The sequence below is a fragment of the Centroberyx gerrardi genome, chromosome 8 (genome assembly GCF_048128805.1).
Source record: "Centroberyx gerrardi isolate f3 chromosome 8, fCenGer3.hap1.cur.20231027, whole genome shotgun sequence".
NCBI lineage: Eukaryota > Metazoa > Chordata > Actinopteri > Beryciformes > Berycidae > Centroberyx > Centroberyx gerrardi.
The window spans coordinates 23,253,225-23,280,014 of NC_136004.1; the positions used below are offsets into that span (position 1 = coordinate 23,253,225).

Genomic DNA, 26,790 nt, shown 5'->3' on the forward strand with positions numbered 1-26,790 from the left:
ACACACACCTAAATAGCGAACCATAAAAAATATTTCCTCAAACCTGCTCCGTTCCTCCTACGCTGGCCAACAGACACTCACACACACACATACCTAACAGTGAATCATTAAGACATTCCCACCCTCCACCTTGCTCTATATTCTAACGAGCGCTGCTGGCAGTGACTCACCAGATAGAGAACATTCAGGATAGGTGTGACATTCTGGGACCGGCCGCTGGCTGCTGCTAGTGCGGAGGAAACAGGTGGTGAGATCCTGACTGTGGAGAGGAAGGGGTAAAAAAAATCAACTTTGTTTATTTGAATAAAAGTAAGAAGTTTTGGCTTTTATGATCTTCGCCAGATGGATGAAGAGTGATGACTGACAATTTGATGATTGAAAGGCTGCTTTTTTTTATTGTAACCAACAAATGATGTACTTAATGTGATAAATAATTTGTAATCAAGTGAGTACTTGCCTCCCTTTTTCTTGTCATGAGGTAGCTCAAATGTCATGTTGTTAGATGACAGATGATCTTATTTGATCTTAGGAAAGAACAGCCAGGAACACTTAGAAAAACCTGGAGGACAAACTAGACGAATGTTTCTCACAACAGACTCAGAAAGTATCAGAAAAATGTCACAAAAACTGCTTAGCCACTATATCTTTTCCACATGCTTTTAATAATTATTACAACTAGTCACATTACACAGTTTGCGCTGCCAGAGTTAAAATTAGAGTAAAAATCTAGATCAAGTTTAGTGTACTGTCCCTGATAGGAACGGTTCTTACAGTAGCAAGAACCTCAGGTGACCCCTGAGCAAGACAAAGGTTTATCTTTCTGCTAAATGACAAGGTGGTGACAGAGATTTTTCATTGCTAGTAATAAGGGTTACAGCGAGAACCTGCAGAACCCGTTCAGTTGTGGTACCTTATAGGGACAGCTCCTCGTGACTGAGTGGGTACAGATCCTCAGTCCCTCAGCAAGGCAAAATACTGCAAGTTCTCTGCAATACAGCCAGTTGACCACTGTTGCCTTTACATTGCTTTAAATAAGCGTTGAACCAACAACACGTCCGTCATCGTGTTTCTATTAGGGATATTTCTTGGAACCAAGTGGATGTAGGACATCAGCAACTCCTTTTACAACGTCAAAGGTTTCTGTGGCTACATTCCAGTCCAGAGGGGTCAAGACCCCCCGCTGCCAGCTCAAGTGTCTGGTTAAGAGTCCCACTGCACCACAGTGTACTGGGAGCACAGGGGGAACCAGCCTGGAAACTCATAGTGAAACTCACTGGACACTATGGTTAAGTCATCTAGTTGAACTTTCTGTGAATGAAGCAATAAAACTAATTTGTTGAGTTTATTTCTTACCAATAATGGCTTTTTTGCTTGTAACTGTGACATTTAGTTGCAATAAAAATTCACATAAAATCAAGGATGATTTACTCCCCACGGTCTCCGTTTGATGACGTCGGCCATGTTTTGTAATAATGAACACCAATCTCTTTATTCCCAATAGCCATTCAAAGAAATATTTAGAGAAAACTCCCTTTATGTGCATTGTGCTCACCTGACCCCAGTTTTCAAGTATCTTCACATCAATTTTAGTCAGTAATGATTAGAACCTTTTTTCCCCCTGTGAAGTGCCCTTTCCTTTATTGTATTAAATATACTGCAGCTAAAAGACATCGATCCATTCGCTCCCAAGCTAAAACGTTTGCTTAAATTCCAAGCGCTGAAACCCCCAAAACAATAGAGAAAAAAAGAAAATAAAGACACTTGGACGAGGAGACAAGTGCAACATGGGTTTATTGTCAAACTGGTTCTTAAGACATGAACTTGATTGATGCCATATCAAATCTTAAACTCCGTTGTAGTAAAGTGCAGATTCAAAGCAAGTTGCCCTGGGTGTCCCCATACATTTTCTATGTCTGGTTTTGAACTGTCAGGTTAAATACATTGTAATATGAAATCCTAAGAATTATGAAAAGCCCTTTTTTAAAACCACACATCTAAAGCTAATGTGCAAAGATAATTCACAAAGCTTAACTATTCTGTATGACAAGGCGTCCTCCCACTCTGTTTCCGTTTCTTCAATTCTGATACAATTGGACGATAGTTGTACAAAATGGGTTTGAACTGTCCTAGCTCTAGTCTAGGTTTGTCAGAGTTCTCGTAAAAGGTATTCTGCAATGACTGGTTGATATGCTGTTACACATCTGACAGTTGTCAACGAAACTTGCTGTAAAAAAAAAAAAAAAAAAAAAAAATTAAACTCAAAACCGCACATGCACAGTTGGCCGTGTTAGTAACCTACCCAGACATTTCTTTTGATCAAGATTATTAAAGAACAATGGCATTTAAAAGTCGGCCATGTATGAGCATGAGAGGTCACTTCTGTGTACAAGCCTGTTCGCTCCAATAGTTGTAGACAGACTGTTTTGGCCACTGCAGTTTCTAGTGGCAGTCATGTTAACCCCACAATCGTGCTTTATGGTATCGGCATGAGTGCCACTTGACCAAACTCTTGTCAGTCAATGGTTTTGTATGCTCAAAACACTCTACACACAAGTAATACACACCACAGCACTCACCCTCTCAAACACACACTCACACGCGCACACACACACATACGTCCGTACGTACAATCACCCTGATCCACTCACTCCTCTAACAATCAGTACAATGGTTTTGCATCCCCCTCTTTGCATGAAGTGCGGGGATACACAAGAAAACGGCAGCAATGAGGTAAACAAAAAAAATCATGATGAGAGATATTGCACAGACAAGTGCCGGCACAGAACACAACAGTCTCTCTTTCCAACAGCCTAGCCTGTGCATAGGAAGAATAAAGCACTTATGGTGTTTGCAGACATTAAACCCTTCTCGTAAAGCTTTGTTGTACACTACATCGGGAACGACAAATGAGTCTACGTACTAGAATCCACACCACTCGGCAGATATCCAAACTTGCATGACAACTACGTAACTAAATGTATTGTAAAAGTACAAAAAAGATTACCTAACAATGACTGAGAAAGGGTCCATGACTGTTGGCAACAGTGATGGGACAAACAAAAAATAACCTGAAGTCCCAGCATGTGTAGAAATGCCTCCGTCTTTGCTTTGAGAGAAGCAGGCAAAGTTGAGGCAGGGTCGGGGCCAGCATGGAGAAAAATCTCTCAAGGTTAATTCAATAAATAGCATTGTGGAATATGCAAAAAATCCATTTCATCTAAAGCAAAGCTCAGTTCATCCAGAGATATGCATGTCCATGTTACAATCCCCTCCTAATACATCCAAAACCCCATTAGATAGGACTGCGACCATCACCAGTCATTAGCTGCGGCTCCATGAAAAGGAGGAACAGAGGAGGAAAATGGTCACTTCATTCCTCCATTTAGTCCATTCATTTTTCAAACCAGCCCAATCGAATAAGAGCATTTCTGTGTGGACGAATCGCCAGTTCCAGCTCTCCGAATCACGGGTTGTTCGAATATTCAAACCGGACCCACAACACTTTGTCTTTCAGCCTCCCTTCATGCCCTTTGGGTCAGTATGCTTGTCAGCCAGACGGCTCCAGTCCGGTCCACTCATCTCATCACACCCCTCCCGTTTCCATCCATCCATCTGTTTTGTTCCCCCACCCCCTCCTCCCCAGCTTTCCGATCCGCGCCATCCAGTCACTATCTGTGGAGCAGGACGAAGGCCTCCAGCTTCTCGGGGATGTTTCCTCGGTAGTCGAGGCTGTGCTTGACGATGGCCCTGGCGGCGAGGCACTGCAGCGTGGTGTGGTTTATGGGCTGGATGACGTTCCTGGCCAGCTCCTTCTCGTCCAGCAGGTCGCAGGCCGTCTGCTGGAAGGCGTTGGTGCTGTCGAAGTGGGTCCCGCATGAAATCAGCAGGTTCATGATGTCGGGGTGACCGTTGGAAGCTGCCACGTGGAGAGGGCTGAGGGGGTGGCATAGATAATATAGTATTATTATATAATGATTCATTAAAAGACAGAAGAGATAGTTAACTGAATACTGGTCTGGAGAAAAAAATAACAAGTTCACAATGTTGGAGTAACTGGTGGAGGCGTGCTGGTACAATGAAATAGATTATTAGCACATTTTCATTTCCCTTGTCACTTTATGGATCTTATTGTTGTTCTACTACTTTCCACTATGTTGTTTCAAATGAACTAATATGAATGAGGAATATTCATCCAAACTAACTCATAACTCAATGTATTAAACAAATAATTTTATACCCCCAAAAAAATGACAAACAACAACAGCTGAAAATGTTAGTAAAATCTGAATAGTCAAAGAACAGGGACGAGAATTACTAAGGCTGAAAACAGCGAAGAAGAAAAACAACAGACCTGTTGTCATCTTCATCTCGGCTGTTGACATCTGCTCCACACTCCAGGAGGATGGAGGCGACGGTGAGGGAGGGGAACTTGCAGACGGGGTAGCGGCCCACACAGGTGGTGTTGCGGTCGACCGCCAAGTGGAGTGGACTGTAGCCATTCTTACCACACGGCTGGAGCTTCAGGAACCTGCAGGGAAGGAGAAATGGACGTCAACTTTTCATTCAAGAAACGGCAATGAACTGATAATGGACCACGAACACATCATGGTTACATCTTATTTTTATTGCATGCCACAGTGCGCATCACCTCACAGATAATATTTGGTGTAACGTATCATGGTGCATAAAGCTGGTGGAACTCCTGAATTGACACCCTTCTGTCCTTGAGGCTCATCCTACAGTACAAGACAATTTCTGAACTGGAAAAGCAGATTTTGAGGTTTGGATGCTTTGCACTATGGAGCAGATGATCTCATTCAATTCAAACAAAGACCAGTCGTCTTTATGCACTTGGTTCATTGACAGGAATTCACAAAAGGCATGAAGCAGAGGAGAAATACATGGTTTAGGTTATTTGAAGCGCTTTTCTTCGACAAAGGGGGCTCTCAATGTGTTGTAGCACCCCAATTGGCATAAATTCACAATACAAGAGCAAATACAAGACACTGCATGACAGGCCTGTGTAACTGGCTGTAGCTGCACGTGGGTTTCCAAGGCAATTTTCAGAAATGAGGTCAAAGAAAATCACACAGTCACAGAAATTTTCTCTCTCTCAAAATAACCATATTTCATAAATGCGCACACACACACACCCACACCCACACACAGATAGCCTCCCTCTACATAGTTTGATAATTACTAAGGCCACTTATAAATGATCTTCCTCACTACAGACAATAAATTACTGTTAATAAATTTATTAATTTACACACAAAACACACACCTATAGATGGTTTCCTTCTTGAAGTGATCCTGCTCGGCAGTACACGGCACCTTCTCCAAGAGGCAGATGAGGTGCAGGATGATTGACAGGGCCTTGCTGAGCTGGGCGGGGTCAGGCGGCACCGGCCCGTTCTGTTTGACCGCCCGCTCAATCTCCAGTACGCTCTTGGTCAGGATCCCCATCAGGTCCTCAAATGACACAGAAGTCCCCAGAAGCCCCTTGGCCCTGTCCTGGAGCATGAAGGAGAAGAGCTCGGCGAAAGACAAGAGGCTGGAGGCCGTCATGGGGCTGAGGGGATCCAGGTTGCTCTGCTGCATGTCCAGTGCGTACTTCCACAGGTTGATGCAGCGCTCAAAGTTCCCCGAGTCGGCGTAGACGGCGCCACGGTAGCGGATGTAGTAGGACGTGTCTGGGTGCTGAGGGCCGAGGATTCTCTCACGGATGAGCAGCGCCTGCATTCGCATCTCATCTGGGTCAGATATCAGCCCGTCCAGCTCTTCTCCGTTGTTTACCTGGGATGAGGAGTACAAGGTTAAGACAATGAGTGGTACAACAGCCAAGTTTCTCTGAACACAGTCTAGGAGTTTCCATGTAGAAGACGTGGGGAAGTCAAGTTTTGCAGAAGCAAACAACTCAAATAGCTGCCATGGGACTGCTGCAGTGGGTACTCCATGTGCAAAGCTCAATCAACATCAGTTATAGTTTTCTTTTGTTTCCTTTGTGTCTGAATAACAATTTTGTGAAACAATTCTGGTCTAGTTCTCTTTTTACTATTCCGTTTTACCATTCCTCAACACCACACCTTTTTGCTGGAACCACCCAAAAAAATTAATTGAATATTGCACTTTTGGACCCATTGTGCAATCGTTTTGCTTCAGAACACTTGGATTATGCTGTTTGGAGTAATTTTATGGCCGTTTTCTGCCCCTTTTTAGAACTGTAACGAAGCGGTCTCCATTCACTCCAGTTGTTTTAGAGACAGCTGAAATGAAGCTGCGCCAGCTGGCTCACTGTGTGTTATATTGACATACAAAATTCACAAGTGTTTCAACTGGCATGAGGGTGACTAGATAATGACAACATTTTCATTTTTGGGTGAACTATTCCTTTAAGACTGAATCATCTATCAAAGAAGCAAAAGCACAAATAATCATTACACATAAATTGAACATGTATTCAAGAGCATTGGTCCAATTTCAGCCAACCGAGTCGTTTACTTCCTCAAAACTTGACCTCGTAATCCTCAAGCTAATACTCACCTCCCTGGCGTAGTCGTATGCCATGATCAGCTGCTTCGGTTCCGGTTTATGGATAATGTTGTTACTGTCCATGTACCTGAGGTCCATGGCCCTCTTCCAGTACTTTAAAGCTCCGAGCAGATCTCGCTTCTTGTCCACGAACGTGGCTCCCAGGAGCTCCAGAGCATCGATGCGTTCCCTGTGGCTCGTCTGCAGAGGAGAGAACAGAACTTCATCAAGTGCAATTTGTCTTTTTGCATATTCCTCCAACATGCAATTCATCTAAAAGGTCAGACCATAGTTTCAACCACAGTGCCTTGCTGAACGGCACATGGGCAGCGATAGTGGACCTCAACGATTCAATACCAGCTACTATGCAGTTGCCAGTTTACAGCAAGTGTGGACATGGTCGGGTTATGGTCATTTTGTACAGAGCTCTGCGTCTGCACCAAAACCCCTATTGAAAAAAACGAATGGGTGTGGAAAGATTATCCGCAGAAACAGAGAATCCTTTTTGGAAATACAGTGTGTGGCTGCTACAGCCAACAAATTACAATGCTGGTGACCCGATATCTTCCCTTCGGTAAAATATAGTTTCACATGTTTGAACTAGTTGAGGTAGCCCTGAATTATCTTGCCAGACAGATTAATAGCCTCAAAAACAGACACATCACTTGCAAGTTAAACAAAGCACTGCCCATCAGTTTTGTATCCAAGTGTTCAAAATTTGCTCAACGGCTGTTTTGCCCAAGTCTGGTGAATCCAAGCAATGATTGCAGTGCTGTCACTGCTAATCTCTATAAAGAGCACAGCAGACTGAAAAAAAACGATCAAAAACAAAAAAAACAAATCAATTACAGGGTCACTGTAACTAAAAGAATAATTGACAATAATAATATGGAGTTGTGCACATATCTTGCAGATAAACCCTCCATTGTTAGTGATGTAAACTCTGACCTGCTGGTGTGTTGTCAAGTAATCTACGATGTTAGTGTGGCCTGTGACGCTGGCAGAGAGCAGGGGTGTCATGCCGTAGCCGTCCCGCTCCATGGACGCCCCGTACTGCAGCAACATCCGCATTATCTCCAGACTGCCCGACTCCGCACAGTCGTGCAGCGCTGTGTTGCCTGGGGACAGAGGGGAGACAGGTCTTATAATAGGCTATTCAAGATATTTATATTCAGTGACAACACAGACGAACGCAGCATTTCCACGCACAGATTTGTACCTGGAATTTGGTTTTAAAGTATTCTCATTCACTGTACATCAATATTATTCTAATAAGCAACACTTAATTATGATTTAATATTATTTTAATATGCATCGGTTTGACATTCTATTTGTGGTGGTCACCATAAATAAAATGATGTATGGGAAACACTGGAAGGACTGCAAACACATTTAATTCTAGCTCACAGCTCCACGCTGCCTAGGGAAGAGCAAGTTGTGGCCCTCGCTGTTGCTATGCAACTATTGGAAAACCCCAACTGAGGCACGGTGCCCTTTTGATAAAGCTGAAATGGTTTTTACTTCCACTGCCTGGCGCGCAGAGGGGCTGAAAACATTCTCCATTCTCAGTGCTGTCCAAAGTGCATCCTTTCCATTATAAATAATGAAAAAAGGTCAATGCTGAAAAAGAGAAGTGGACACGCAGTGGACGATGATGCCAGACTCAACGCTGGCCCAAACAGACTATTGTGATGCGGATTCACAATTTTTGAGTCGCTCTATGCAAGAGCCGGTGGGTACATCTATTCACTGTACTATTGCAAGAGCCATGGTGGGTTTTCTACCTCTGAAAGAAACATGTCAATACTTACTTCAAGGGTGACATGAAACTTTATACGTCTTATAGTCAACATGAAAATAATATCACAAAACCACTTGTTTATGCTGCGTTTGATGTCTCAAAGCACTTAATGCCACATCGTTTCCATCAAAACACATTAGTGCAGTGTTTAAAGGGTCTCATATTATTCATTTTTCATGGTTTTGTTTTCAAATACACAATGGCTCACAATAAGAATAATGTTCTTCATGGTGTTTTGCAAATAGGCTAAATGCAGTTTAGTTTAGTTAAAAGTTGAATTGGATGAATGTGAAGACTCAGTCCTAACAGGCAGAACAGTCACAATACTGGACCCTGATTGGCCGACTACATCAGCTCCTCTTATTCATATGATGTAAATCTGCTGAGTGGATGCTTTCCAGTGGGTGTGTCAGCTCAAATGCTGCAAATTGGCCTGATTGGAAGGATTTCTGTAATTCTTAAGTGAGGGAAGCCAATCAAGATTAAGTCCAGTTGTGATGCGTTTACTGGAGTTAGTCTGAAACTGCCTGTAAAAAAGGATGGATTTTTGAAAATGGAACTTAAAATTAAATTAATTAAACAAAATCAAACATTAACAATGTCTTCATTAAACATGTTTTATGTTTAACAGGTCTCTCTACCAAGAAATCAGGGCCAATTACGAATAGTAAACATTTCAAACAGTTTGAGCTGTTGAGCAGTTGCTTCGGTCGAGATGAGATGGGTAGTGAGTATTTTGGGGGAGAGAGCTCATGTTCCCTTAAAGTAAATGAATCCATATCAAACTTTAAGTTCCTTCTTGTCTGCCTATTTGGTGATGGCCTTAAACTCTTTTTTTCTGTGTAATGCAGCTCTGGCTTGCCTCTGACCTGCTCTCTCCATCAGTACACCGTCTGAGGCTAACCCATATTCAAGCAGATAGGACCAAACAGGGTTAGCCAGGGCTTAGGCCTACTCATTATTTGTTCCCCAGTTTTTCCCAAAACTACATTCCTGAGATTTTCTGCTCCTCTCGCTCTTGACAGAGAAAACTAATTGGCTGGGGGGTAGTTTAAAATAAACTAACTCCAGGGTTTCCTCCAGTGTATTACAGGCCAGACAGGCAATCTGGGCTAATTTGCTAATTTGCTCCCTGCATGTCCAAAATATTGGAGAAAAAGAAGTTCCTAGGATCTGTGTTATGGCTTGGGTTGGCTGGCTACTGTCAAATGGACAACTGATTATATAGTCACATGTTCAAATCCCTTTTCAGTATTACATTAATGTACCAATTGATGAAGGAAATAGGAATAGCCTATTATTACATTCTGTCATCATGCTGCCATAAATGTGCCACTGGGCCTGATTCGGGCCTCCCTCAAACCCAGTTGCCACCTTTCTGGAGGGAAATGCTGACCATCAATAGTTTTATGTGTTAGAAATGGGTTAAGTTTGACCCGTCGGGAGGACAAGTTCACTTCCACTAACAAAACAAGTTAATCCAGAACCTTAGACAACCTCTCCAAAAGCAGGGATTAGTCTGGAGACTCATTATGGGCCTCAATACAGATTTTAGGCTATCGTAAGCCTATGTGAGGGCATCTCACTGACAGGTGGGAGAAGTGGTAGCCTATATTGAAGAAATTCATACTCCAAGAAGTAGTGGTTTGTCTAGCGAGGACGAGTGCTGGCCACAACTTTTTAGGCAGTTCGATAAGCTATAATTGTGGTATCCGAAGCACACTTTTTTTTTCTAACTTGCCTGCCTTCCTCCATCAAACACAATGTCCATTGGTTTTTGCCGATTTGCCATTTCATACCCAATTCATACACATGTATTCTTGGTCAGCCATTCAGTTGTTATGGGGGAAGGAATATAATATATTCTTCAACTACGGCCAATTTTTCCCAGTGATTGGACAAATACAATTGCATTCACACATTACATAAAAATAAGAACAATACTATCAACAGTTGAAGAGAGTGAGCCCTGTTTTGTGCTGACAAGGTATGAATTTGGCCTAGCATTGAAAGGATTTAGGTAGCTCCAATAAGCAGTCTACACAAACTTCTGTACATAAGTAACTCAGAGGCCATCTCAAATCACTGTGATCGTTTTTGCCATTGCGTTTCATACGCTTAATTTAATTTTGTAAAAATCTTCCAAGAAACATTGTAGTGTGCATCAACTCAGACAAGACAAAGGCCTCAAAGCCAAAGGGTCAAAACAACTAAATAGAAAGTATGAGCTTTCAGGTTTCGGACACACCCACTGAATCAGTCCAAGTTGCCATTGTCTGCCCCAAAGCCTTCCATTGTGAAACCAGAAATTAATTTTATTCTGTTGAGTCATGTAAATGGAAACATGCAAATGTACAGGTTACTGTTTCACATCATTCACCACTGAGAGTTTATGTGGAGTACAGAATTGAAACCAATTGAAATAATAAAATTTGCTCAACCGTATAAACAACCACAGCTGATCTTATCTCAGGGGACAGAGGATGACTGTGAGTCAAAGAGGCCACTGTATCTCATTTGGTTGTTATTGATGTGTGTGTGTGTGTGTGTGTGTGTGTGTGTGTGTGTGTGTGTGTGTGTTTAACAGACCATGTGCATTATGTATTGCGTGTGCCCTGGACCCACTCACCTTTCACACTTTTCCTGTTGACATCTGCACCTTTCTCCAGCAGATACTGCGCTATTTCCTTGTGTCCTTTGTAACAGGAGATCATCAGACACGTGTGTCCGTGTCTGTTGGCCACCTCCAAGTCAGCTTTGTGCTCCACCAGGTATTTCACAATGTCCAGGTGACCGTCGAAGCAAGCCGCCCTGAGGGGGGTTGAGTTGGTAAGAGTCGTGTTGTTGACAGAAGCCCCGTGGCCCAGAAGGGACTGAACCACTTTAAGGTGCCCAGCCGCCGAAGCGGCCCAAAGAGGGGGGGCTCCCTCGATGGTCTCCCCGTCAAAGTTCACCGACCCCCCGACCTCGACCGGAGCGCTGCAGCACTCCAGCAGATACTCCACCAGGTCCAGGTGTCCGTACCGGGAAGCCATCAAGAGCGGGGTGGCCCCGTTTGTTTTCTCTCCCATCAGCTTGATCACCTCGTGTCCATCTTTGTTCTCCAACAGTTTCTGGAGCAGCCGCAGCTTGCCGTCCCTGGCTGCGTTGAATACTGCCGTTTTTAGATCCATTTCCGATGGGATTTCCTTCACCGTTAAGTAAAAAGACAGCGACGTCAGTATACAATGTCAGCGAACGTTAGCTCGGGGTGTAGTTTGGACAGGTGGAGAGCGGAACCCTTTGTTTACAGCTAGCTATGACTTTCTAGCTAAACCAGCTAGCGTGTACATACAAGCCTGACACAATGTATTGATTCCCCAATGTCAGCTTTCTAGTATAAGCATCACAACTATTAACGTTACGTGTATCATTAAAAGCGACTAACAACAGAGACGTTTGAGACGAGCCTTCCAGTAATCGATTTGTAGTGGGACGCTAGCAAGGTGGCTAGTCAACTTCCTTGATTAGCTAGCCAGTTAGCTTGGCTTAGCTTACTTTACAACTACAATGAGTGTCTGTTTTAATCATTCTAGCGTTACTCTTCCACCGACATTTCTTTTCCGCCAACAAGTCCTCTTCCATCAGATCTTATTCCTGCCCTTGTCATTGTTAACCATAACGTTATATTCCTGCGACGGCAATGTTTGTATCCGTTTTCAAAGGTATACGCCGAGGGCCGAAAAATAACAATCCACCCCCGCTCGTTACGCTGTATTGCTAGCTTAGCTTGCTAGTTTAGCTTGGCTACAAAACGACGTTTCCTCCGTTGATCAGCCAAACAAGCTAAGTGACAACAGCACGGGAAATGCCCAATATCAGCGCCCTTTTTTCTGTCTCTTTCTCGTCGAGGCACGGCAGGAGATATTATCCATCCATGTAGCCAGTCAGCAAGCTGGCTCGACAATAATCTCAATGGAGGGGAAGGTAAATTGGGCAGGTTTTCCACCCACTGCTCCACCGGATGATCACGACTCACTTCTGTCAAATCGAAAACAATGCAGTCTTTTTTTCTCGACTTGTTCGACGATTGACGTGTGAGCGCTCCAATCACAGAGCTGCCAGACTCGGACGCAGCCAATGAAGAGCAAGAAAAAAATTAGGGCGAAATAAATGAAATAAAAATCCTGCTCTTCGAGTAACCTGGAATTTTGTATATTAACTTTTTTGGAGGATCTTCGGACGGAGACACCAACAACGGAACTGTTAAAATGCTTTTATCCGCCGGTTAGAGAAACATTGAAAAATGACTTGAGATGGGTAGTACTGACTATAAATTACTTTGATTATATCACCCCCTACAGGCTGAAAGAAGAAACAACAAGACCAGAGTCAAAGTGACAGAGCAATCAATTGTGTAGGCTAGTCAATTACTAATACAGATTCACATTACTGGGAAAGTTGTTCCTGTAGTCAGGAGCTCCATCCTTCAGGTCACTCACACATTTAACCATTGTTATCAATAAGACACACAAGAAGTGTTCATTAATGATTAAATAAATTCAAAACCAGACGTTTACCAGAAAGTTTATTCAGCTATGCCAATAAGTTAACAAGTCCCCAGAGTGCCTAAGAAAAAAAAAGTGTCTAGAGACAGTGGACAAACCTAAAGTAAAATGACAACACCGCACCACCAACGAAAGAAATACCTTCTATAAAAGGAAATACAGAATTTTACTTTTAACACACCAGATTCTTATTTATCTCCTTCAGCCAATTATATCAGAAACAAAACTAAGACGAGCATAGTTTTAACTTGAAAATGAACATAGCATAACATAGGAAGAGAAGTCAAACCACATTTAACTAATGGCCAAAATAATAAACCTTTCAATTAAGATTCTTAAATCTGTTAATAAATTGTAATTTCACAGGGTTCCCACCACCCTACAAAGTTGAACAAAAAAGCCAAAGAAATATATTTTTGGTCTCTTTTCAAGGTTAGGTGTAAGGTATAAGTTAAATTTATGACAAAACTCTCACATGAAGAGAGTGATGTGCTCCTGTGTTGCCAGTAGGTGATTTGATCTAGATCGCCTTCATTGCTGTTGTCTGGTGGCTCTCAGAGCACTGGGACAAGTACTTCAAACAACTACAATGTATTAATGCATCTCATGTTTTCAGCCTCATCTATGAAGAGCTCAATTTGCCACCTGATTTTTTACAAAGGTGGCATATCCTAGAAAAGCAACAAAAAGAAAGAATCACTGATTGCATAAATCCTGGCTGAAATGAGGGCTGCTTGCTTGGAACGAACCCGCTACTGTGTAATGCTTCTTGCAGGCCTAAATGTCTATTCAAATCTCATGTCAAAACAAAACATAGAAATCTAGGATAAGAGCACATTTTCTTTCCATATCGCAGTTTGAATCTGGTGACCAAAGAATCAGGTAATGACACTGGGAGAAGTCAGAGCCACACGTTTTCAAACACATTTCCTCTCAATCCTCCCAAGCCATCTAAATCTTTACAGTTCCTTTTGAAAAGGAATTTGTTTGCTGTCCAAATGGCCAGTGAGAGTATAACCTTTCAAATTATAACTCAAATTACCAGTATGTTCTTACATTCAAACATTATTTTGCAAAACAATATTCATTTTACAACAGTGTTGTAAAAGCCAAGAGAACAATATGAGCCCACACGATATAAGCTGTTACAGTTTAAATAGCAAAGGCAGAATTGGAGATATAAACATAGTAAGCGATCCTATGAAAGACAACGTTTTTAAAAAAGTTGTTGCATGTGAAACTGTTGACATTGCCACTTAACTCACAACATGTTTGTTATTTGCAATCACAAGTATCATGTTTTTTTCTTTTTGTCTTCCACACTAACATTCACATAGCTGTAATACAGAAGAGCCTACCTGTAACTATACAATTTCAAGGAGATAATTCACCAGGGTGTGTTAAAAAGTAAATTTGTAGCATGACCTCATTAAAGCGTATAATTCAGCACATGTAATCCAAAAATATTAAATGAAAAACTGCTTTGAATGTTTGTTTTTGAAGGAATTGTGTCTGCAGTCCCTCAAGGGAGAGGAACTGGTTCTGCACCTCTGATTTCTACCCTTCAACCCAAATGCAAACTTGAGTGTGACTGTTTCAAGCAAATATTAGGTTAAAGGTGGCTTGTTTCATACTCTGTAGCATACTTCCTTCAAATAACTGTGTCAAATAAACTGTCATCTTAAATACAACTGATGAAAGGGAACACAATGGCTAGACTGTCTCACACAGTCCCATCAGGTCTGATTAACAAAGGGAAGGAAAAATGCCCGAGGGTTTTCCTAACCAAATACAGCCTTTGTGGGGAACTCCCTTTACCTAGCCTATGTTGGTTTTACTGATCCAATGCTACGGGAAAAAAAATCTCTTACACTCTGACTATATTTAGGTGCAACTGCCACTCCCTCGGCTATCACAGTGCACACGTTCGGCTGAGAAAGGGATAATAGATCTGGAACAGAGGGGAAGAGATGATGGAGGCAGACCTGGGCAACAAGAACACATTTAGAAAAAAAAACAAAAAATAGCACATTTAGAAAAAGAACACATTTAGAAATGATTTCAAATTGTTAAAGTACTTGAGGTTTGCTTAAGTTATTTGACCAGCCACTTGAACTGCCTGCAATATAGATACTTAAAAGCAACACTTAATCAAGCACTTCTTGTTTTGTTTTTTTTTACCCCTCAAAAACATTTGAAACATATTTAACTATTTTGCCGAGGGCGTGGTTGCATAAAGCTTCTAAGAATAGGAGTGCTGACTGAGGATGACTTGTCAGACCTTATGAACTGACAGTCTGATATGATACAATCTCAGATAAGCACTGCTATTCTGACCTGCTTTATGCGTACAAGCCCAGATCTGGATGAAGGAAGTGATGACATGGCTCCCAGGGTTCAGAGATTGTTACGATCCGACGCGTGTTGTAGTGGTTTTCTTGTCAGAGAAGAAGCTTCTCAGCAACACCACCTGGCTGATGCTGACCACCAGAAGGATGAAGGCCTCTCCGATGGACCAGAACGCCACGCGGGTGTTGAGGTCCTCTGCCCGGCTGCGTCCCTGGGCCTCGCGGAGGCGGAAGTGCGTCTGGTAGTCGATGACCGACTTCAGGGCCTCATGGATGGACACGCAGGCCGACTCCATCTGGGAATGGAGAGGAAAGGTGAGCCGAGACCGACATGGGAAATTTAGGCTGTGGCTGGTACTTTGTCTCGTCCACTTAAGTGACTGCCCAACCATCAGTTTAAAGATCTATTCCATTTATAAACTAGAGGGCACTTGGAGAGCGCAAACCTCTGCCAACGCTGAACAATTCTCCAACGTGCTTTATACCCAAAGACATAATTCCTCAAACAGATTTTCTTGACACTGCAAACATATCCTTAGGATTTGGAATCAAGTCTCTATCTCAGCTAAGTTTCATATTTAAGGCTAAAAAACTATGACCATCTAATGGCAGAAATCTAATCAATTGTTCCTTGGCCCAAGGCCGATCTGTCTACCAAATTTCATGGAAATCTGTTAATGGGTTTTTGAGATATCCTGCTGACAGAAAAACAAACAGGGGCAAAAACATAATAGGCATAATAAAACTTTATGGGCAATAATGAATCAAATAAAAAAATCAATAACTGTAGCTGATAAAATAGTGACAACAGACGTGAACTTCTGAATTAACTGGCCACTGTGGCTGCTGATTAAAAGAGATGTTGTCCATCCTGGTTAAAACTGTAGAACCTAGAAGATGACAGAAAGCCTTTATCGTGGTATAAATTATGTTTTTATTCATAATTAACGTCAAAATACATACATTCATTTTTGTGATTCCGTGGCCATATAGGACAAATGTAACTTGTAGATTCAAGGACCACATAACTTGTAGCTAGTGCTCCCTGGGAAAAAAGTATTATACTGACTGAATTTATTTTACTTTGTTAAAATAGCAAAGTCAGTTTTTTTGTCAATGTTACACACAAACAAGTAAATAAACATATAGATCGTACACATACGATTTTTGAGAAACATAATGAAACACACTCCCTAACACACAAACATGTGACTCGTAAGCTTGTGCAGACACACACACACCACTCACCTGGGTGAGAGCTGTGACTCTGTTCTCATTGGGGAAGAGCGGGGGATCCTCGCCGACCTGGAAGTCAAAGTAGACGGTCTTGTGTGTGAAGGTGGAGAACTCGTTGCTGAAGCAGAACTTGTAGGTGCCGTTCTTGGCTGCTGTGAAGGTGAAGCTGTCGTATTGTTTCTTCATCTCCTTGTAGAGGACAGTGCCGTCTGGATCCTCCAAACGACAGTCCACATCGTAATGGCCACCGGTCACAACCTGGGAAAACAAAAGGCAAACGGACCGTCTATTCAGCAACATCCTGACACGTTACTGCTGGTTTGTCTTTCAACTGCCTTTAAACAATTTGTGTATTAGTAGTACATAGGCTTTTCTTGCATGTTTTCAGCATTGCAAAGGACTACAGTCACAAAGAAGAAACAGATCAGCCTGTGGCTATCTGCTACTATTTGGATTACATGATGACAATGCTAACAAACTTTTTCAAGACACAGGGAAATGTCAACAGCAAAACGTTTCTGACAACAGTCTTAAGAAATTAAATAACAGGCCAAAATGTTTAGCTTTTTGGACATTTCAGTGAAGATAAGCCATAGGAGAGAAAGGTGCCAACAGAATAGTGTGAGCCAGGATTCAAACACTAAAACTACATGAATTTTGGCCTCTGAGTGTAAATGCTGACTGTAAGCTTATTGGGAGGAAGGCTCAGGTTTGATGTTCAAGTCTTAGAAAATTAAAACTTGGGCCTAAACAAAGCCATCCGCAGAGACAGCTGGGTATAAGGTACACACGCACCTGAAACTCCAGTGTACATTTGGTGCCAATGGTGATGTCCTCATAGAAGCACTGCTTGGCGTTGTCCGGCAGCTCGAAAGTGAGCTCGGACCCCAGCACCCACCCACAGAGCAGCTGGGCCCAAAGCACCTGCAGCAGCACCCGAATGGATCCGTCCATCTTGAACACCGAGAGGTAGCAGGTTCAAAGTAAAACCGTAGCGGACCTGCAGAAAAAATATGACGACAATTCAACTTTGGATCAGTGCTGAGGGTGACAACATGACAAAAATGGTGACAAAGCAAACCCGGACGTTAATATTAGCGACAAGTAGCTTAAGGCTAACTAGCTAGCTAGCTAGCTGTTAATACCGGTTTACGGCAAAGGAACCACTTGGGATTGGCAACTTTTACGTATATTGTACTACACATTTGCGTATTGTGGCCGCAATCATGGCCACTAAAGTAAATGTAAACTGGAACATTTACAATATTTAATTCAATATTTTGTTTCACTCAGCATTAGCTACTCACCTCAAATCGCTCACCCGGATGCAAGAAATACTACGTAACGTATCATCAACGTGAGATGTCATTGGCTGGCATTTTTGGAAGCCCGCCTCCTGCCATCTGCTATTGGTCCAAATAAGCAGCGGAAGCGCTGCAAGGTTCACATGGGCCGCGTTCCAAAACTTTTGAAACACATCTTCCCTTTTGCTCTGCTGATCTCAATTATTTGTCTGTACGGAAAGTCCACTTCAACGTGGCTGCTTCTGATCAGCAGGCTTTTTCAGAATACTGAATTTGAAAATTGTGTAGGCTAATAGGTAATCTTTCTACAACGTAAATACACAGAAAAAACTAGGATATTGAAAATCTACCTGAATTTGTATGATCTATAAAAAAATCTAAAAATCTGGATTCAAAATAAACTTAGTTTAGCACTAGTTTTGACTGAATCAAAGAAACATGTATTGCCCTTAACCTTGCTCTTCAAGGTTTAAAGAAATACTCTTTAACTGAACAGATCAGTCTTTTTAAAATCTTCTTAAAATTTCTCTGCTCTCTTGGTATGGTAAACCAAAATTAAAAATAGAACCACTGCTTTAAGGTATGGCAAAGTCCTTTCACCTAATATCATTTTGCACTAAAACCTTGAGTTTTCTTATATTCTACTAAGCTTGACTTGACTGATGACTGACAAAATATTAATATTTGGTCAATGTGATAAATTATTAGACATAGGTCACCAAGCTATCAGCTTAGAGCAGGAATGGGCAATCAGTGGCATCAAGGGCTGAGAGTCTGCAGGTTTTCATTCCAACCAAACATTACACCAGCTGGTTTTCATTCTAGCCATCCAATCAGGGACTGCTTCACACTTTGGATGCAAGGTGAGTGCAATGAACAGGAATTAACCGCCTGGTAGGATGGAAAAGCAGCAGTACCCTGAGTCCTGAGTACCAGGCTTGAGAACTACTTGCTTCGAGGGAACATTGGTCCTGGATGTTCCATGTTACCTTTTATATGGCTTCCAAATAAGTTTCTGGCCTTTTTGCTTCATTTATGTTCCCCATTATGGTAAAAATTACAAGCTCAAATGTGGACTACAGTATGACAAGTGCCTCACAGAGGTGTGACCAAGTCAGCTTTACTCGACTCCCAAGTCAGTCTCAAGTCTTGAGGCACAAGTCCCAAGTCAAGCGCCAAGTCTAAATGTAGAACACCAAATCAAGTTTTGTAATTGTAACTGTAATGTCTACCTAGTACAGTAGCACTTCACCTCTCTGAAGGGCCCCTTCTGTCATGGGCCCCCCTGAAAGGCTCCCCTAACCCCACCCCTGGATGACGCACCTTATCATTACGCACCTTATCATTAAAAAAAATAGATGCGCTTTAATTGCGTTTTCCTGACGGTTGTGAATACACGACTGACCTCAAAACACACAATCTCGCGCGAAGCAGGCAGCACCACGAGACTGACGCTGTAGTCAAACGAGGGAGGGAGGGCTGCATGAAGAGCTGGCAAGACAAAACAAAAGCCACACATTTCAACAGGCGCTGGTCGCTTTTTGTAAACCAAGACGTATCGATTCACCATCCGCATCGATTTCCAGTTAGCTGCAACACTATATAAGTTTTTTGCACCATGCCTAGTAGCACGTCTTTGCTGGAGGCCGACGAGGGGGAGTCGGAGGTCCCACCACCGCTAGTGCACGCTTTCGCCGGTATAGGCCTCGAAGAGCACGGCACCCCAAACCAGACCACCGAACAAACCGGCGAGAGCCTCTCCCACCACCGCCAACTCCCTCCCGTCTCCCGTTACAGCCTCCTCGGTACGGTTCTAGACTTGAAGCCTCTGTCGCTGCACCGGCCCCCTTCGGAAGAAGAAGTAAACATAGCAGCGCCCGAGGAAGAGACAGAAGTTGTAGCCACCGACTCCGACAACGGGACCGTTAACGTTAGCAGCTGCACTGGTAGCACATTGCTAACGCAGGCCCGCCACCACCACGTCCCGTCGGGGCCAGGCGGGACTGTGATGCCGTCTGGGATGGAGCCGCCGCCACCACCGGCCGAAACCATCTTGTTGTATAACGGCGATGAGCGGGATGATGCCGGTGTGCTACAACCGGCTAACGGCGGGATGGTGATTTTGCCGTCCGGGGTGTACGGGGAACCGAGCTACGAGGCCGAACCGTCGTTGTTGATGCGGCGAAAGAGCGTCAACACGACCGAGTGTGTGGCCGTGCCGAGTTCCGAGCACGTCGCGGAGATCGTGGGGAGACAGGGTGAGTCGGTGTCGGGAAGTTGAGATTGATTGATTGATTGATTAGCTGACGGTAGTTTGGATAAAACTTCAATGATCCCCGTGGGGAAACTGGGTCGTGGCAGCAGCGAAGTTAGCAATGGCTGGGATATAAACAAGAAGAGAGCAAACAGAGGGGAGGAAATGTACCGCGGGCGATAATTGCAACACGTAACGTTAGAGCACATTAAGGAAAACGAATGAAAGTAACGTTAACTGTTACATATATTTACAACATATGAGGCTTTGATTATTTATCTTTTTTGCAGCAACATTGTCAGTATTGTCTCCCGCACTTGATTGATTCGCATTATATGAGGCACGTGCTGTCTTAGCTACAACACTTAATATCTCTTTTTTTAAAATAAATTCATTGTGATTTGGTTGATCCAGTATGCTTAAGATGCCAATAAAAACTTCAAATCTGTGCTACCGCTGGCAGCAGTAGCAGTTAGCGTTAGGTTAGCTTAGCAGTCTTGCTAACTGGGTCAACACCACCCAGCACCCTCCACTAAAAGTTAACATCAAAAGTTTCATCGACAAGCAGATCCTTCTATATTTTTAGGATGTCACGCTTTAGTGATGATAATATGTACGTTTTGTCTGTACTTCGCTGACAGTGAAACTGTGGTCAGCCGAGCATTGCCGTGCTGCCCTGATTTTGCTTTGTCTCGGTCGAGAACATGAACAGTGTGTTCATGTTGGTCACCATTGCTCTGCCACATCAGCCATAGGTTATAGTTAGCTCCGTGTCATAACCATGGCCGACTACTTATGTATTTAACTAAATATGGCTGTCTTTTCTTAGAAATCAGCCTCTTTTATCTGGTCTTTTTCCCTAAACTTTGCATAACGTAATGGTAGGCTTGGGAGAGTGTTATTATGTCGGGTTTGGGACCGGTGGGGGAGGGTGCACACACTGCAGTGTTGACAACAACAGGAAATGGCTCTGGTAATAATGTTGGACTCACAACCTCTGAGAGAAATATCTTAATCTGTAACACATCTACATTTTTTTTAAAATAGCATTACTGACGGCAAACTTGAACTGGGAATGACATGATCTGTTATTACTGAAATTTGAAAAAGGATATTGAACATCAAAGGCTAACTTGATGTGTGTCTCATCTAATGGGTTTATTAAAAAAGTGTGATCCAAAAATGTCCCCCAACTTCACCCCCGTCTTTGTCTTTCTCTCCCTGCCTCTCTCAGGCTGTAAGATCAAGGCGCTCCGAGCCAAGACCAACACCTACATTAAGACACCGGTGAGGGGCGAGCAGCCTGTCTTTGTCGTAACGGGACGCAAGGAAGACGTGGCCATGGCCAAGAGAGAGATCCTGTCTGCGGCCGAGCACTTCTCCCTCATCAGGGCCTCTCGAAACAAGGCGGGCCCTCTGGCCGCTGTCGCTGGCCCTGGACTCCCAGGGACCCCCACTCTCCCTGGCCAGACAACCATCCAGGTCAGCACGTCCTATAATAAGTCACGAAGTTACATTTTACATGTAAGCAATACAACGGACATTCTTATCTTGTGACTGCGAAGTGCAGTCATGATAACTGAGCGTTTAATGTCATCATCAAAACATTTTGTGTAATGAAAAGTCCACTCAGTGTTTTCTTTGCCTTTAGATCTGTTGTCATCACTTAATTGCATAGAGTTACAGCATGTCGTTCCAACCCTACAGGTGCGGGTGCCATATCGTGTTGTGGGGCTGGTCGTGGGTCCCAAAGGTGGGTCCTGAATTGATTCATCATCATATCAACTTTGCTTGCCCCAGTGGGGGAAGCCTGTGCTGTCAAGAGTGTTCATAAGTAATGGTAGAAGAATGATAACAGAAAAAACATGGACATGGCTAGCAAACACACCTATGGACAATCACTATATTTTGCTTTAAAAACCCAAACTTTTTACTTCATTAGACAAATTATGTGTTTAGTAATGACAGTTCTTAAAGCCACACACTGACTGTCAGATTTTGGAGCACATTTAGTTCCAAATTTTGGGACATAACTAGTCGCCACGAAGCCATGATGGACACAGTCTCACTTCCTGGTCAAAATCATAGGGTTGAGACTAAAATTAGGCTCAGTGTGTAAGCTGTGTTTCAGTAGAGACATGAAAGTGTACATTGTTTTTACAAAATGGATCTGAATCTGGATGTAGACTGTAACATGGTCTTGATAAATATCTAAAATCTGATCACTTTAAGCCATTTTGGTAGAATTGCCCGAACACAGAATTTGTTTTTCCTTCCTGACCACCTAAAGGAAAATGTGAACTGTCCAATGTATCGAGTATTTTTACTTCTTCTGAATGAGTTTTAATATGCTCATCTTTACTTAGAAGGTTATTGTTTGCTCTCAGTGAGTCTTTAACCCTCTGCACCAGTAACATTACCACCTCAGGTCTGGAAAGGGGAAAAGCCCTGGGGTTGATTTATGAATTAGCGTGTACACTACAGTGGTTCTCATGTGACAAAGGTCCTAGGTCGGACTCAAACCCACGACGTCGCGGTTACTTGGTATGCGCCATAACCAACTGAGTCACCAGGACACTCGGGATCTATTTTAGTGACACAGGCTTTGTGCTGCTCAACATTTTGTCCAGTTTGAATGTCAAATTTTATTGCCAAAAAAACAGCATCTTGTGTTACTGAAAATATATCAGGCTGCTGATGAGATTGTGCAGTCTTTTATGTTACACTTGGTTTGTTGTGTCAAATTGACTGAATTTGCAGTAGAGTTTACAAGATACGTGACAGATTCCTATGCACATGGTTGTTTTTTCCCCGTTAAATACTCATTATGTCAGGACATGTCTTCTAGACTCTTGATATTCTTCCTGTGTATATTCTTTTCCTCTTTTTTGGTTCCTTATTTCACTTGTCTGTGCTCATATTTAGCAATTTTCTCAGGAAAGCTTATGCAGGTCATATGTCAGACTAAGTTTAATCTAGTACTTACAATGAAGTCATGTGACCAAACCAGTGATTTCAACTTTAGTCCTCACTGAGAGTAATTTGATTAAATAAGAGCCCTGGTCATCTCTTTCAGGGGCGACCATCAAACGTATTCAGCAGCAGACCCACACCTACATCGTGACGCCAAGCCGCGACAAGGAGCCGGTGTTCGAGGTCACGGGGATGCCGGAGAACGTGGACCGGGCGAGGGAGGAGATCGAGGCGCACATCGCCCTCCGCACCGGAACCTGCGGCGGCATGGAGGTTCCCGGGGCAGACGACAACGACTTCCACTTTAACGGGACAGATGTCAGCTTCGAGGCTTCCGCGGCGCAAGTAGGTTTGGGAGAGGCGGCGTGGCTTCAGGCGAGCACGGCGTCGCCCAGCGGTGGCATACCGCCGATGAGCATCAACGGTACTCAGCGAATCAACAGCAATATTAACAGTGGTGTCAGGATGTCTTCCACCTACCGCAACGACAGCTCCAGTTCCCTCGGCAGCGGCTCCAGCTCAGCCGATTCGTTCTACGGCGGCGGGAATGGTAACCGGATGGCAGATTTCAGCCCGACCTGTCCGTATAATGCCAACGCTAACAACAACAACAGTAATGGCGGAGGTACAAGTTTCTGGTTCGGCGAGAGCCTTCTTCCTGTGGGGTCTGAGGAGCTGGTCGGCCTGGGAGGTGGAGGTGGAGGTGGAGGTTCCTCGTCAGGATTCGACCCCTTAACCATCTCCACTGCCCCAGGCCCGCACCCTGTCCCGCAGCCCCACATCTGGAGCCCCTTCGTGGACCACCAAGGCGTCCAGGCCTTTGATGCCCGTCAGACTCAGGTGTGTGCTTTGGTAAAATGTTGATTAGATATATGTATTTGGAATGATTAGGATTTTAACATTGCATTGATGACGATAAACTATAATATTGAATTATCGGAGCAGGAGTATGTAAATGTTGGCCACCTGGACTGATCCCACAGTTCAATTCAAACCAAGTGTGTGCTCCAGCTGTTGCCTTTCGTCTTTATGGTGTTTGGACAGTCTGCATTGTGTGATGGGTATGATGTAATGGTATCAAATCACGAGGCTACCATCACTACGCAGTTAGACTGTTGAAATTCATAAGTCTATGACATCATTGCATAGTACTTGATCATCTAATGATCGCTTCAGTCACTTGAAACCTTTTAACTTTCTTCACTTGGATTGAAAATTGACAGGCCTCTTGTGATCTGATGAGCCCAAGAGCCTTCGAAATGCATTGAAACCCATCACACAAATTCAGAAAAGTATAGTTTTCAGTGTTGAAAACAGGCACTTTGAAGATACAAGGTTCCCCCTGATCGCAGTGAAATGTCATGGCCTAATAATTTAATCAAGTAAATTAATCTGTCACTCGTCTCTCCAGACCAGTCAGCCAGGGACGCCCCGCCTCTCCCCGACCTTCCCCGGGACCGAGGCCTTGGAGCACCCCCAGGCCCAGCGCGTCCACCGGGGGCCTTTTGGTTCGGCCGGGGCCCTCGATTCCCACCGGTTCCCCGTCTACGGCCCCGCCTTCTCTTCTTCCAGTGAAAGCACCACTTCCGCCTCCTCTTCCTCCCCTCCTGAGTCCTCCATCCCGTACCGACCTGGGTTCGGACCGGCCGGGAGAGGACAGGAGATGTGTATCCACTGTATGGATAGCCAGGTGATCGCTGCCTTGGTTCCCTGCGGGCACAACCTCTTCTGTCTAGAGTGTGCCACCCAGATATGCCAGGGTCCAGACGCTGTGTGTCCTGTGTGCCTCTCCCCGGTCACGCAGGCTATTCAGCTCCGTAACATATGATTTTAACCCGTTCACCTGTAGTGAAGTTGCCCTTGACGGCTGACGAGGGATCAGCTTCCCCACCGCTTCCTACCCTAACTTATAACATGGGTGGGGAAATTACAAAACTGGCCCTGTATCGGCGTCAAGGTGCATCCTCACCCTGAGACAGTTTTGTCCAAGCTGGTGTATGATTGACAAATGAGAGGGAGAATAGGTGAATAAGGAAAGATATGTATTTATGGCATGGGTTAGGGTGTTAAGCCCGTACATGTGCCTGCTATTGTGAAGTCTTCTTCCTAGATTTATGATTGATCAATGGAGGGTTGGAAACTCTCTGTGTAGCATCGGGTGGGGTGGGATTCTTTTCTTTGCTCATGATTTTTGATTTTTTTTCCTCCCTGAAACATTTAGTGATCATTTTCTGCCTACCTATATTTTTATTGTTTTTTTTAAGTATGTATTTTGAATTCTGTTAGATGAGTTCAGCTGGCTTTTGAGTCAACCTTTAAGTTGTTTCTCTTGACATCTCAAAAATTTTATCTTTTTTATTTTGCTGCTACAATTGTTTTTATGTGCTGAAATTCTAGCCCCGCCCCATTGCCTCCCATTCATAGTGCTTAAGGCAGGAACAGTGGAGGAGAAAAAGAGGAGGGAGTCATTGAGCATGTTTACATATCCTGACCACAAATATACATTAATTAACAGTATTCCCATGATTACCAACTACAGTTACCAGCAGTAAACTGGATATAATGTACATGTGCTTCTTTATCCTGGCTAATGCCACTATATGCCAGATATCTTATTTGTGTTTGTCATAAAGAGGCTAGAAGTGAATCTGTGCTCTTGTAAATGAGATGCGTTTACATGTGCCAGCTCAAAAAAGCCCTGAATATTTAGTGTTTCCATTAATGACAGGATATTGCTGTGCATGCAGACACACCCACACAGGCTTTTTAAACTAAGTGGGTCAAACCTGCTACTGTAAAGCTGTCACACTCCAATAGCAAAGTCCCATTGCCTCAGTGACCCCTCCTTCTCTTTACTTCCTAGACCAGAGCCAACGGGTGGCTAACTCCTTCTTTTAGAGTACCAGGATGTTACGCCACTTCACTACCGCCATGTTGCTTTCCATCGCTACTTTAAAAGAACTCTGTTTACAGTAAACTTGTGCCTAATTCCGTTCTGAGTAATCGAAACAAAACAACTGGTTCAGTGGACACACAATGTTGCTATGTCTTAAAACAAACCTGTGGCCTTTTTGGAAAGCCTGTAATTATCTGACAACACTATCTCCAAATCCAGACCTATGATCGAAAGAACTCACACTGACAAAAGACCGAAGTCTTAACGTACTCATCGAAGTTCAATTTCTTAAATGCATCTTGGCACTACGAGTTTCTTTGTCCATTGCCTTATAATGGAACAAAGCTTAGTCCCGCGCCCCCATTTCTTTGAGAGGCTTTTTTTTAATGTTTACCACCTGTTGCAATTTTACGTCTTTTCACTAACAAACACTCCCTTTTTTTCTTGTCTAATTTTTTTTTTTTTTTCCCTTTCCTGTTATTTTTGGCTTTTTGTGTTTTAATCCTGATCGCACCCCTGTTTGGGAAACCATGCCCTGGTTTTGTGATCAGCCAGCAAGGTGTGCACAACTCGTACCTTTGGTTACATTCCGCATTCCCTTATTTGCAGTCACTTTATTGATTAGTATAACATAATTATGGTTAATTGACACACAAACCTCACTTAACCAGGGGGCTGGTATTCTGTGGAACTGTACTACAATGAAATTATTTAATTTTAAACATTTCCCTATACTATGCAGTTGGGCTGCTGACATTTCAGCCATATCAACAGCATCCCTTGCTTTCACGTGAATGTCACCGCTCCCACCTGCAGCCATTCTCCATTGAGGAGATGAAGGCTACCCATTGCTTTACTCTGTCTATATTTAATTCGCCATTTCTTGTCTACCAGGCCTAT

General features: G+C 43.3%; 3 protein-coding genes across 4 annotated transcripts; 1 reads left to right on the forward strand and 2 right to left on the reverse strand.

Annotated features, from left to right (window-relative positions):
• Positions 1 to 1,774: 1,774 nt before the first annotated feature.
• Positions 1,775 to 12,336, reverse strand: fem1c (fem-1 homolog c). Its single transcript, XM_071907234.2, has 6 exons — positions 10,962 to 12,336; positions 7,480 to 7,649; positions 6,544 to 6,732; positions 5,285 to 5,796; positions 4,352 to 4,528; positions 1,775 to 3,933 (listed from the first exon to the last, which is right to left on the reverse strand). The coding sequence occupies exons 1-6, from the start codon at positions 11,503 to 11,505 to the stop codon at positions 3,669 to 3,671; spliced, it is 1,857 nt and encodes a 618-aa protein (XP_071763335.1). The 5' UTR covers positions 11,506 to 12,336; the 3' UTR covers positions 1,775 to 3,668.
• Positions 12,337 to 12,882: 546 nt separating this feature from the next.
• tmed7 (transmembrane p24 trafficking protein 7) lies at positions 12,883 to 17,796 on the reverse strand. Of its 2 annotated transcripts, none has more exons than XM_071907213.2 (4): positions 17,771 to 17,796; positions 17,259 to 17,463; positions 16,476 to 16,721; positions 12,883 to 15,523 (listed from the first exon to the last, which is right to left on the reverse strand). In XM_071907213.2, the coding sequence occupies exons 2-4, from the start codon at positions 17,415 to 17,417 to the stop codon at positions 15,287 to 15,289; spliced, it is 642 nt and encodes a 213-aa protein (XP_071763314.1). In that variant the 5' UTR covers positions 17,418 to 17,463; positions 17,771 to 17,796; the 3' UTR covers positions 12,883 to 15,286. The 2 variants fall into 2 exon arrangements, with proteins under 2 accessions (XP_071763314.1, XP_071763313.1); XM_071907212.2 differs by having other exon boundaries at positions 17,259 to 17,466; positions 17,771 to 17,785.
• A 1,493-nt stretch (positions 17,797 to 19,289) lies between these two features.
• LOC139917974 (RNA-binding protein MEX3B-like) lies at positions 19,290 to 26,537 on the forward strand. Its single transcript, XM_071907211.2, has 5 exons — positions 19,290 to 20,025; positions 21,256 to 21,503; positions 21,729 to 21,774; positions 23,098 to 23,834; positions 24,406 to 26,537. Exons 1-5 carry the CDS (start codon positions 19,386 to 19,388, stop codon positions 24,820 to 24,822), a joined length of 2,088 nt encoding a protein of 695 aa, XP_071763312.1. The 5' UTR covers positions 19,290 to 19,385; the 3' UTR covers positions 24,823 to 26,537.
• Positions 26,538 to 26,790: the final 253 nt, after the last annotated feature.